The sequence below is a fragment of the Calypte anna genome, chromosome 8 (genome assembly GCF_003957555.1).
Source record: "Calypte anna isolate BGI_N300 chromosome 8, bCalAnn1_v1.p, whole genome shotgun sequence".
NCBI classification, from domain to species: domain Eukaryota; kingdom Metazoa; phylum Chordata; class Aves; order Apodiformes; family Trochilidae; genus Calypte; species Calypte anna.
The window spans coordinates 26088889-26101653 of record NC_044254.1 but is presented as its reverse complement, the minus strand read 5'-3'; the positions used below and the strand labels follow the sequence as shown (position 1 = coordinate 26101653).

Below are 12765 nucleotides of genomic sequence, written 5' to 3'. Positions count from 1 at the left end.
GGATGTTTGTAAATGTTAGCAGGAATGCTGCCGGGCTGGCGGAGCAGATGTCCCCGAGATGCTACCAAGAGCCTTATTTACAAACTTGTAAATGACTGAAGGGGTTTCCTTCCCGGGGATAAGGGGGACGCCGATTTAAGAGATTAAAATCCTATTGTTTTGTGGCTGGAGCTGCTGTCTCAGATTATCCTTTACAAGGGGGACCAGGGGAAAAAAAAAAAGCAAAAGCAAAAAAAAAAAGCCCTGTATTAGCTTGAAACACTATTCAACTCTTGTGCCTTTTTGTTTTGTTTTTAATGCTCAGGGAAAATAAGGGGCTGGGGGTTGTTTCTTTTTAAAGAGGAAAAAAAGTGGCCAAGTGTGGTTGCTGCCAGGCGGGGTGTATGCTGGGGCTTTGTGTGCTGGGGCTTCCTGAGCCGGGCTGCTTGCAGGTGATGTATTGAAAAAAAACCACAAAAAGCTGACACTAACTGAGGAGTATAATTAATCTCAACCTGTATATATGGCTCAGTGTCCCACGGGAGCATGGTGATGGTGTTTGGGTGGTATGGGCATACTGCTACGAGCCCACTGAATCTTTTTTTGGGTGTTTTTTTAATTTATCTTCCTCTTACCAATGGCTTCATCCCAATCCCCTTTTAACCTTCTTTTGCACTGCAAGAAACCCAAAGCAGTTGGTTTTGTCTGCTGGAGCATCCAGCCAAGTTGCTTGCACTGGAGGAAGCAGGAAGGTCTCCTGTGTATCCACGCCAAGCCCCAAAAACACCCTGAGCCCACCCAAGGTTTTGAAGTGGGTGCCACAGAGGGTGCCCACCAGCAATGGCACTCTCATCAGCTGCAGTGGGCTGGTGGGTTTTGTTTGTTTTCATGCTGGTTGATGCAACACAGATGCTGGCACCCACCTGTGGAGGGGACTGATGCCGGAGAGCATCGAAGGGCTTGGTCCTGAGGAAGTGGTCAGTGTGTGCTGTCCTCTCCAGCATTAATCGGGTTACTGTGAGGTGTGGGTGGGGTCTATTATTAAATTTAAAACCTGGCTCTATAAGATGAAGGCAGCTTTAACGAGATGAAAAGGCTTACCAGGAGTCCAATTAAATTCCGTATTACGTGTTTACGTCGCCTGCTTAAGTCCTGACCTGCACGCTGATATTTCCTTTAGGCTCCAAAGCCTGTGCCCTAGGCAAAAAAATAAAATCAAAGGAGACAGATAGATTCCAGATCACCAGCACGTCCCCAGCATCCCCACACTGGAGGCAGCTGCCCTTCGAGTGCCTTGTGCTGCTCCCGCTGTGGCTGTGAGGTGTGAGATGCAGCCAGAATCCTCCAGTAGACTTCTTCTGAGGTGGAAAGCAAGAGCAAAAGCATCTTGAACTGAAAAAGTAGATGTCCAGCTATCCTTAGTTTGGTTTCAGGTCTGTGCTGTGAAGATGTTTTTGCTCTCCCCATCGCTCTGCAGGGTTGATAGAGGCAGGGGCTGGCAGGGTGGCTGGTGCTGGTGGTGCTTCCCATGAAGGGAGCATCCTGCTGCCTGCTAGAGCCTTGCACCACTGTTTGGGGGTTATTTTTATTTAAAAAAACAGACCAAACCAAACAACGTTTGGTGAAGACCAGCTGTGAGATGCTGGGGTGAGCTTTGCAGCTGCCTGTGCATCCCAAAGCTGCTCACTGTCAGTGTGTGGTGGGGACATGAACTCGTGTTTAGCATCAAAAACCACCGATGGGAGCCTGGGTGTCATTGTTAGTAGCAGCCATCAATGGTGTTAGTGAAGCGTGGCAGGTTTGGGTGGGTGGCAGGTTTGGCATGTGCCCTGCTACCCCGTCAGGCTCACTTTGACACTTGGCAACCTTGCAGGGTGGGATGCATGGGGGTGCATCACCTCTGAGATGCTCTTGCAGGTGTCTTGTCCAGCGATGGGATGGGGAGGGAGGATCCCATCTCAGCATCCCAAGGAGTGCTGTGCAAACAGTGCATCCAGAAAGCCTTTTATTACTGGGGGTTCCTCAGGTCTGGGGGCAGTGGGGAAGCTGCTGCTGGTGGTGATTTCAGCCCACCCTCAGTTTTTTAAAATTCAGCCCCCCAAACCCTCTCTCCTTGGTGGTGCCTCCTGGCTTCTTTCGGGTCAGGGCTGCGGCAGGGCGGGGGGCAGGAAACGGCTCACCGCACCCTGCACTCACCAACCCTCCCGCCTAGCAAAGACCTCAGCTCTGTGTTGAAGACAGTAAATAAATAAAAACACCACTCTGCAGCTCTGTGGGACCAGCAGAGGAGGGCTGTGACTTGCTTGTGGCTCAGCCTGCCTGGGTTAGCAAATTCAGATGACACCAGGATGCAGGTGGGGCAGCTCGGGATGCTCTGGGGGCTGGGAGCTGCGCAGTGCAGCCATGCCAGTGCCCTTCCCTGCCCCTTTTAAATGGAGTTAATATAGTGGAATAACCTGGTTGCTTCCCAAGGATTAGGTCAAGAAAACAAGATGGTTTTAATAGCCCCTTTACGTCCTACATAGATTTTTAGCTGAAAAACCTTACTGGTTTGGCAGCGTAACCAAACAGCACATCTTTTTCTTTTTTTCCCCCCATTATTTTCCCTATAACCTGATGCCAGGCATCCCATGTGAGCGGGTTCCTACCAGTAATTCAAGTACCCAGCTCCTGGTTGTGCTGTTTTGTCCGATTTCCATTGCCTCCTGACCTCCATCCTTCTTTATTTGCAAAGCTATACTCGCAGGCAGCGGTAATAAATCAATTAATGACTCTGATGAATCGTTTAATGGCTGACAAAATAACACTACAGTCAACAGCTTGGATCTCTACAGCAGTACCAGAAGACGCTGGTTGACTCAGGGTAGGGAGACGAAACAGAGACTGTTAGCTCAATTAGTGCAATTAGTGCGCGATTTAAAGGCTTAGACGGCATCTGCTGGCGTACCAAGCTGGTGTGTTAACTGAGAGCTTGGGTTTGGAAACGAAACGTGGTGATCCAGATTGCCATATTCCTCTGGCTTCCACCAAAAAAAGGGGGGAAACATTCAATATATGGGGGGAAAAATGAAATTAAATATATATATATATAGGTATGTGTGTCGATAGAACTATAGATGCGTGCCCCAGGAACTGCGTTTTGTTTCCAGCATGGAGCAAATTTACCATCTAATAAAAGGCAAACAAGCCCGTGTGCTTGGCTGTGCCAGGGCTCTCCTTGCTGGCTGCAGGCAGCATTCTTTGGTAGAAGGAAATTTGGAGCATCACGTGTTGACGAGGACCTTCGTGTGGCTGGGTGTGCTTTTGGTTTACCAAACATTTTCTGAACCAAAATGGTGAAAAGCAGCCAGGTAGGGAAAGCTGGGAAGGCAAAAGAAAGCCCTGTTATTTTGGAAATACTCACTGGAAAGCCCTCGGGTTTGGGTGCTCACCCTTGGGGTTTGGGAAAGATGTTCCCACTGTCTTTTTTTCCCCCTTTTTCTTCCTTTTCTGGCACATGCCCAGGGTCTTGTAGAGCTGCTCCAGCTGTGGCTACGCTCCCATTGCTTCTGCAGGGCTAAAGGTGCCTCGGTGTTTACCTTAGCGGCAGTGATGGGGAGGGGAATAAAAAAGAAATAAAATGTCACTTCGCAGCCTTGTAAATCATTCATCAAGGGCTGACCAATTTGGCTCCCATCCTACAATATGCTCAGGGCACTTGTGGGTTTTTAATTACCAAGTTCTGCCAAGCGCCACATGTGCGAGGAACTTTAAATCCCCATTTGCGCCGCGAAGGCATAGGCGAGGTTTTGGGGTGTTTAACGTGGAAAAATGCTCCGTGGTTTTGTGGGGGGGGAAAAAAATGGGCATTTTGCTTCAAAATTTTCTTTGGCTGCTTTGCCCTCGGCTCCCTGTTGGAGAGGGAAGGGGGAGGGCAGCAGCGTACGTTCCCCTTGGATCCCATCCTCGCTCTGCAACGCTTCGGGATCCATTTCACTTTGGGAGATTCCCCCAGCAAAGGATTATGGCGTGCTGGAAATCTCTTGAAACCATAAAATATCACCTTGGCAGCTTTATTGCAGCACTCGCCGCCTTGGGAGAGAAGCGTTTTGCGTGATAGAGGGTTTAATAAAGGAAATTCCAAATGGGCTCGCTGCAGTTTGGGGCTTGGTCTTATATATTTTTGCATTAAGAACCGTCATCTGCTTTGCAGAGAAACTGCAATATGTTCATGGCCTTGGATTAAGACTTGGTTTTACTTTTATAGCTGACCCACTTGGGGGGATGGAGGGAGGGGGAGAACTGGGTTCACTCCCTCTCCCGTCTATTTTTGCTGCCGTCTGATGTATAAAAAGAGCCTGGAACGGGCAGGCTTATTTTTCCTGCCAGGACTTTTTTTTTTTTTTCCTTTTTTTTATTAACTGTAAAAACACTCAGATCTGGCCCTTGCTGTCAGTGTGGGGAGGGCTGCTCAGGGAGCCTTGTTCAGGGGCATGAGGGGAGCGTGGTGTGGGCTGTGCCTTGGGGCCCAGGACCTCATAGCCTCAGGGGGACCCCAGTTATTTCAGCAAGGGGATCTTTTCTGGGGGTAATCAACCTATGCTGTTGTCTCTGGTGCTTGCAGCTCTGAAATTCTGGGGTGGGAGAAGCAGCTGGGGCATCCAGCATAGTCCTGGCCTTCATCCCCTATCATGCCAAGGAACAGGGTAGAGGGGGAGTATGAGGTATACCCCCAGAAAAGCACATAGTAGGGGTGAGCCTGATGCTCTCCTGCCTCTGTTCATCTTTCTAGTCTGGAATAGCCAAATTCCCAATGAAATGTGGGATTCCAACCTTGACAAGTTGTAGTCCTTCATAGTAATACTTAATTTTCTGTGCTGCCCAAGTCCTGACATCCCAGCTTCTCCTCATCAGATGCAGTCAAGGTCCAAGACTGGCTCAGCTGCTGTGGGGACATGGGGTTTGAGGGAGCTGTGGGGACTCCAAGCTTTGGGGTAAAACCAAGCCTGGGCAGCAGGCTCACGTGTAGCCCATCTGCTCATGGCATTTCCTCAGTGGAAAAAATCTTCCACCCATTATTTTTTCATGGTGGACCATTTTCCTTGACCCTGCCATGTGGTTTTAGGTGGGTAAATCCATCGTAAAAATTTGAGGAGGGAGCAGCTCAGTGATCCAAACCCAATTAATATAACTTGGAGTCCCTTATCTTGTAACTGGCTTAGGAATGGGGGTTCATTTGGCAATGGGTAAACAGGAGTACACTGCAGTGGTATGGGTATGGCTTCTAACCCAACAGGGATGTGTTGCCTGCAGTGGTCTTTAGAGAAAAATTATCCATTTTCTTAACTGTTTTCCTTTTGGGTACGAGCCTCCCATGTTGCCCATCTCTCAACACTTCCAGAGCTGCTCCTTGCACCAGAAAAATCTCATTGTACATCACAGAGAGAAAGTAAATACAAATAGAGATGCTGAGCAGGAGCAAGCGGGGTGTCTGGGTACCCTGTGTCCCCCCCTGTGCTTCCTTTTCAGGGCTGCAGCCACTTGGGCGGCTCATCCTTTGGAGGTATGAGGGGGAACGTGACCCCACAGATGGGGTGCCATGAATTTGGGAATTTGTAGGAAAACCTTGGCTGGTGTGGTCAAGGAGGCATCTGTTTTGCAGGGCAGAACTCAGCTGGCAAAGGAGGGGGAGGTGGGGTAAAAGAAGCATTTAAAATGCCTTAAAACAGCTTCTGCCTGAAGTGATGTGTTGAATGAGGCTCCTCAGTGGATTACTGAGACCAAATGCCTGGGTAAATGAATAAATAAGCCCCAGAATTATCCCTGGCTATTGCTCAGCCATCTTCTCCATGGGTGAATTGGAGAGCCTGGTGCCCCTCTGGCTCCGAACATCCTCTTCTCATTCCCCTATGGGGGAGAGATGCTCTGGAGGTAACAGTCTCAGTGTGGTGTGGCAGGAGAGACACATCTTTTTTTTTTTTTTTAATGTGTTTTGGTTTTGGTTTTCTCCATTCCCAACCCAAAACCCACCACGTTTGTCCTGGTTTTGTTCCCCACAGAGCGCAGCTGCCGCCCCGAGTCCCGTGCTTGGAAACATTCCCCCGAACGACGGGATGCCCGGGGGCCCCATCCCGCCCGGTTTCTTCCAGGTAGGCTGATGCTCCTCCTGATGCTTGACTCCTCACCATGCACGTGTTGGCTTTTGCTCTGGGTGTCAGCGCTGTCGTGCCTGTGGTTTTATTTTCCAAAGGGATGCTCGGGGAAGCAGCATGCCCGTGTAGCTGACCTGTCTAGGAGTAACTCCCATTCTGCTGCCTTTCCACGTTTGCTTTCTATTTTTTCCATGGCCTTAAAGTGAATTTCTTTCTCCCTCGAAGAGGTTACTGTGTATTTACAACCGATGTGTTTTTTTTCCAAAGCTGCTTGGTTTGTGTTTGGGTTGAGATTGTATTTGTTCTCCGCTCCTAACAGACGTTGCATAATTGAAAACATTCTGGATTTTGATTCCTGAAACTTCTCCCCCCCTCCACCCCCTCCTCCTCCTCCCACCTCCTCTGGTTAACCGCTTGATTTTTTCCAAATGCAATCACTGAAAGCATTAACAAATGCTGGCTGAGGCTGCAGGCAGGAGCTGGCTCCAGCCAAGTCCCCGAATGCCGTGGAGGCACCTTGTAAGCAAATACCTACCCAAGTCCCCAAAGTCCCCTCCTTCCTTCCTTCTCCTGCGCCGAGCTCTGACTTGGGGTAACAAATGTTTGGAGTGACACTGATGAAAAGGATCTCTACAAACACACTCAAAAGGAGTTATCAAAACTTCAGCCATCAAGGGGTGCTTGGGGGTTTCTCCAGACTCTCTTTGCATGGCACGAGTCACACCAGTCGGTGCATTAAAACCTTATTGAGGAAGAAGCACTTGTTCTTGTAACAAATGAGAGGAGAGTTGAAAGGAATATTTGTTTTGGCAAGCTGGTTTTTTTTGTTTGTTTGTTTTTATGTGGCCTTGTGATTTGTATTTGGGAGAACTTCTCAGGCAGTAGACAGGTGGGCTCGATAAGGTGCTTGTGATTTATTATGGTGTTATCTGAGCCCGATATCTCCCTTTGCACTGGAAAGGGGGATGGAGGGTCCTGGTTTTTTTGTTTGGGTTTGTTTTTTGTGTTGTTTTTTTTTTTCCCTTTTCCTTTTTTTTAAAGAGAGATCCCATTTCCCGAACATGCTTCTGACAAAGTAAGAACAATCCGATATTGATCGGGAACCCTAAAACAGAGGAATCTTGTAGCAGCGCTCGGCGGCACGGGGTGAAGCCAGCAGCAGAGATGCTATCTTGCAGGTCAGAGCTGCTGCCAGCACTTCGAGTGCCAAGCTGCTGCTTCCAACAAATGTCTCTCCTAAAGTCCTGATCTCGCCCTGCGGCGTAGCTGAGTGTCCTCTGGGGCTCCTGCTTCACGCGGAGCTGCGAGGGCTGCAAAACTGGCACAAAGTTAGGGCAAGGCTTCCAGAGAACGAGTTGGCTTCCCCTGCAAGGGGAAGGTGAGGAGGAGGAGGAGGAGCAGCATCTCCCCAGACGTGCTTCTGTCTCGACTCTTCCCGTTGACAGCCTCCAAGCTGTCCCCTCTGCTTTCCTTTTTGCCCCCCCCCCCCCCCATAGCATCTCTGCGCTGAGGGTTTTATCAGAAGCAAACAACCCCTCCTGCACCTCCCTGCTTCTCGTGTGGCTCAACCATGAGCTGCTGGGGAAGGGGTTCAAATGTAGCCCTGCTCTCTTGGGACCTTTGGTGGGGGGAGTCCTTAAAAGAAGAAGTGATGTCAGCAGTGCAGGTGTGGTGTGCAGGGATGCTGTCTGTCCCCGGAACTGCCGGAGGGAAGTGGAGGGGTGCTGATGCATATGGCTTGCATGTGACATCTCAAGAGCCTGCCTTTCCTGAAAGCCCTCCAACATCTGGTTTCTCTTCCCAGCCCTGGGGATGAAGGGGAGGAGGGGAAAAGAAAAATCCCACCTTTTAACACAGTCTGAACATCCCCCTTGTGAAAGCTTGTCTGATTTATTGCGGGTGCTGGAGCTTGTTCCAGCTTCAGGAGGTTCTGGAGATCAGCTCTTGGAGAGGTGGGCTGTAGGCTCGGGGATGAGCTGGTCCCAGCTTGGAGATACTTTTCAATCTCTGTAGGAAATTAAAGTGCTGAACTTAAGAGACAACAAAACCAAAAGGGTTGCAGGAGAAGCGAAGGAATTCTTCTTGATCCTTGTTGTGTCAGTCCTTGTTGTGTCAGCCCTGGGAGGGAGTGAGGTTCCTGGTGGTACCACCTTGGTTGGTGCTCTCTTCATGCCAGGAGACCAGAGGGTGGAGAGAGCTCAGGGGGTTTCAGCATCTCACTCTGCTGCACCACAGAGTGGGCACAAGGGAGCTGCAAGGGATATCCCTGAGGGAAGCAGGCATGGGCAGAGCATTTTTGAGAGGGTTTGATCCTGCCCTAGCATGGTGGGACATCACACCAGGATCTGAAAAGGGAATCACCAGCAAATCTCAGCCTGCAGGAACCCCGTGCTGCGACCCTGGAGTTGCATGAACCCACCCAGCCCTCACTTTCAGATGTGCATCACTGTTTGGCAAAGGGAAAAAAAATATGGACCATTCCTGGGAGCCACTGGCTCCATAACCCTTGGGAATGAGCTTGGAGAAGTGACATGCCGGGAAAGAGATGAGACAGTAGGAGTCCAGGCTGCAGCTCCTGTCCACGGCCGCTGTCCCTTCCCTTCACTGGGGCTCAGCAGCGACCTTCTGGCCAGAGGCCAAGGGAAATGCAGGCTGCAGAGTCTCCCAAAACCTTCCCAAAACGATGGGAAAAGAGAGGCCCTTAGCTGTTCCCAGGTTGCCAGGGCATTGCCTGGTGCCAGCTGGTGGCATGGCACTGGTCTGTGCTCTGGACAAAAGGTGGCTGGGTTGACGGGTGGCATGGGTAGATGCTTTTATTTAAATCTCTCTCTCTCTTTGTCCCATGGAGATGAGCAAACAAACCCTCTGCTCATCCTCCTAAAGGTCATCGGAGGCGTTCCTGCTTTTGTTTTGAAAGCTGGATTGATGCCGGGGTGCGGATCCCTCAAAGGAAGGGACTGAGGGAGTGGAGGTGGTGGTGGGGGTGTGTTGGTTGGTGTATGCCAGGGAAACACAGACAGGAAAAATTAAAAATTGAAAGCAACGAATAGCACACCTTCCTAACACTAAATAAAAAAAAAAGGGGGGGGGGACACAGCCAGCAGCCCCCTGCTTCTTTTTTTTTTTGCCCCCCCGTGTGAACTCCCCGCGCCGCCCCGTGCCCCGCGCGCTGATGAAATGGAAAGTTGACCATAAATCAATGTCGGCGGCTGCGCTCGCCATGCATCAGCGGCTCCGAGCCCGAGATGCACCAAAACAAAAGCGCCGGCTGCTCCGTGTTCCCACACTGCCCCCTAATGCGGAGAGACCTCTGGAGCCCGGGAGGGCCCTAAAGCCTTAGGGGGCTCCCCCCTGACACCCCTCACCCTCCTGCTTCTCCTCCTTGCATCCCCAGATGCAGCCCGCCCCACGGGGTAGGGTCAGCCATGGTGGGTAAGGAGGGTAAAGCCAGGGGTAAGAGGATGGGGTCCATGTTGTCCTGCTGCTTCCTCAGATGCCACCATTTTCCCCCTGCGTGGCACTGTCAGCATCAGGTTGTACAAAAGCCACCACTGCCAGCACAGGGTAGTCAAACCATCACTGGCAAGGTGGCACCAGAGCCATGGAACTAAGCTGCCCTGCCCAGAATCCTGGGGCAGAGCTCCGTGTTAGCCTTGTACCAGGTTTGAAGGAAGGTGGCTTAGGAAGCTGGAGGAGAGGAAAAGCAAGTGTCAGAGAAAGTTGGTTTTTTTTTTTCCTCTCTCTGGAAGTTTAGTAGGATGCCCGAGGCTTTTGTACCGAGCGTCTGGAGCATATGGTGGGATTTGCAGTCAACTTTCTCTCGGGTGCTCCAGCCAGATGGAGGTGACTGTTCTTGGCTCTGGCTGACATGGGTTTGTTTCCTGAAGAGCTTGTGTTAAACATATTCCTTAAAACCAGGCTTCTGCAGGCGGGAGCCCCAGCTGCAGGCAAGGCAGAGCTCCTGCCCACGGCTGCCTTCCGCCGTCTGCAGGGGAACTTGGACCGCCTCGTCTCGCCTCACCTCACCTTGCCTTGCCCGGCCTTGCTTTGCCTTGCTGTGCCCTGCCTTGCTTTGCCTTGCCTCACCTTGCCTTGCCTTGCTCTGCCTTGCCTTGCCTTGTCCTCTCTCAGAAGATGTGTTTGGGTCCTGACCCAGCACCATGTGCTGGAAGGTGGCCATGGTTCCTCCTCTCCGCAGGCACCTGGAGCACCTCTCCTGAAGTCTTCTTCAGGGTCACCTTATTTTTCTCTTGAGAACTTGCAGAACTTCTTCCCCTCCCATAAGATCCTATCCAGTAAGCCCAGGCACATCTTTAAGTAATCTCCATCTAATTTATTTTAGTTTCGTTGGGTTTTTTTCTAATGTGGGAACCAGCAAGTATTTTCAAACACAAGATGCCTTCCTCTTGCTGGCTGCTAACGGTCGGTACCTCCTGGCAGTGATGTTTTGCCTTCTCCAAATCCTGCAGCATTCTGCCACCCCCAGAGGGGCTTGAAAATGGTTTTGGTTTTTTGTTTGTTTGTTTGTTTGTTCGGTTGGGTTTTTTTGTTTTTTTGTTTTTGTTTTTTGTTTTTTTTTTAAAATAGAAAACCTCCCCCATTAGCTGAAAGTATGCAGCCCATAAAACATGATCCATTTGTGGTGAATTATGCTGGAAACATAAATTGACACACGCAGGGCTATGATCGCTCGTGCCATTTTCCATCTTTAATATTTTACAAGAAGTTTGAGGAGTTGAGCTCATGAAAAAAAAAAAACTGAGTGGAAAGAACCTGGTCGCTTGGAAACTCCCCGTAGGAAGCAGCAGCAGCAAACTTGGGGTGTCTGATGAGTCAGGGCGGGCTTTTAAAGCCCCTGTAATGTAGAGAGGAGATAAAAAATGAAGCAGAGAGGAGGTTGGGGCACCAAGAAACTTGGACACAGTTTCCTCTAATGTTTTTTTAGCTGTGTGGGGTTGGTTGTTGGGTTTTTGGAGGTGGCTATGGGAGGGTGAAGAATAACACCCTGTGCAGGTCGTCAGTTTGGGGGGGTGGGGAAAAAAGGAAAATAAATGAAAACTTGAGAGGTGACGGGTTTTCTCCCTGGTTGGGCAGAGTGCTGGTCTTGAGGTAGGAGTGAATTAACCACAGGACAGCTTCTGCTCATCCTCCACGGCCTGTGGGATGGAGCTCTGCCCAAAGGATGCAGCACTTGGGCAGTGGGGGATCCAGAGGGAGGTTGTGGAGAGGAAGGAGGGCTCTGCCTGTCTGGATCCTCTTCTTGTAGCAGCAGCAGTTAGTGATTGCTAAATACAATTTCTTTTTAAGGGTAAAAAAAAAAAAAGGGTTGTTCTGGTGGTTGGAGCCCATGTGTCAGCTCTGCAAAACACTTGCCTTGACCGCTGTGATCCCTTGGGTTCATCTGCTGCTCCCTCTGCGCCCAGGGAAACCCCTGCAAAAAAATGAATGTACCCGATCTGGCCGGAGTTCCCGGCCGAGCCTGGGTCCCTGCCCTGAAACATCTGCAGATATTTATGGAGATAACAATATCCAGAGGGTCTGGAGGGTTTCTGACGGAGCAGAGCAGCCGTGCTGAGGGGCGCAGGAGGGGGATGCGGCAGCCGCAGCGTTTTGGATGCTGCTTCTCCTGGCTGTTTTGAAACATAAAAACCAAACAATGTGAAAAGAAGGGAAAAAAAAAAAAAAGAAAGAAAAAAAAAGCCCCTCACAGCCTGCTGAGATGTTTGCACGAGCTGAGTGTCTGCAGTCACGTTACCCAGAAGTCATCCCAGGGTGGTGGGGCAGGACCATGCTCCTGAGGATCCATCCAGCAGCACCAACAAGGGGTGCTCTCCAGATCTAATTTGCTAGGGGGGGAGAATTTTTGCTCTGGTGCAAATGCTGCCATGTCTTCTAGATGTTTTTTCTACAGTAAGCAAATGCTGCAATGTTCTGAAGCTCCACATCACCTCCAGGCCCAGCCAGGGGCATGTTGGTGGCAGCATCTCTTGCGTATTCCAGACCTGTTAACTCCATGCCCTTACACACTAGGGGATATGAGAGGGAGGACATCAGGGGTTTAATCAGGGGGTTAATAACTTCAGGAGGGGGGCTGTGTGCATGGCCAGTCAGTACCTGGGTAACAACAATCCCTTCCTTGCAGCACAGCAAGACAGGTATTGTGGAGGACCTGTTGACTGTTGTGTTGATGGGACTGGAGGGTTGGCCTCTGCAAGTCCTGTTTTTTCCCTTCTACTTGATTTCATTGCTGGTTCACCTCTCATGATCTTCCCTGCCCCACAGTCTTCCAGCTGTGATGTGTAGGAAGGGCTTTTGGTGATGGCCAGACCCTCCTGAGAGGTGCTGCCCTCTATGAGTTCTGCTAAAGGTGGTTGATGGTACATCTTGGACCACAAAGGTTCATCTTCTCCACTGTGGTGGGATGTGGATGGAGAAGGCAGTCATGAGGGTTGTCCCGAGGTACTATGGCATCTTTCAGCTGAGGTTCACCAGGCTCTAGGGGCAGAGGCTGATTGCCTTCAGCTCCTGCAGAATAAATCCTTCCTCCCCAGAGAAGCTGAGGCTGCCCCATCTCTGGAAATGTTCCAGGCCACGTTGGATGGAGCTTGGAGCAACCTGGTCTAGCCAGAGGTTTCCCTGCCCATGGCAGGGGGGT

The 12765-nt window shown here is 50.5% G+C and overlaps 1 protein-coding gene across 2 annotated transcripts in view; it reads left to right on the top strand.

Annotated features, from left to right (window-relative positions):
• The window catches only part of SSBP3 (single stranded DNA binding protein 3), a 55731-nt gene that overhangs the window by 29093 nt on the left and 13873 nt on the right, over positions 1-12765 (top strand). For both annotated transcript variants that reach the window (XM_030454789.1, XM_030454790.1), the window contains exon 5: positions 6018-6107. In XM_030454789.1, the coding sequence (XP_030310649.1) occupies positions 6018-6107 (90 nt within the window). The remainder of the gene's footprint in view (positions 1-6017; positions 6108-12765) is intronic.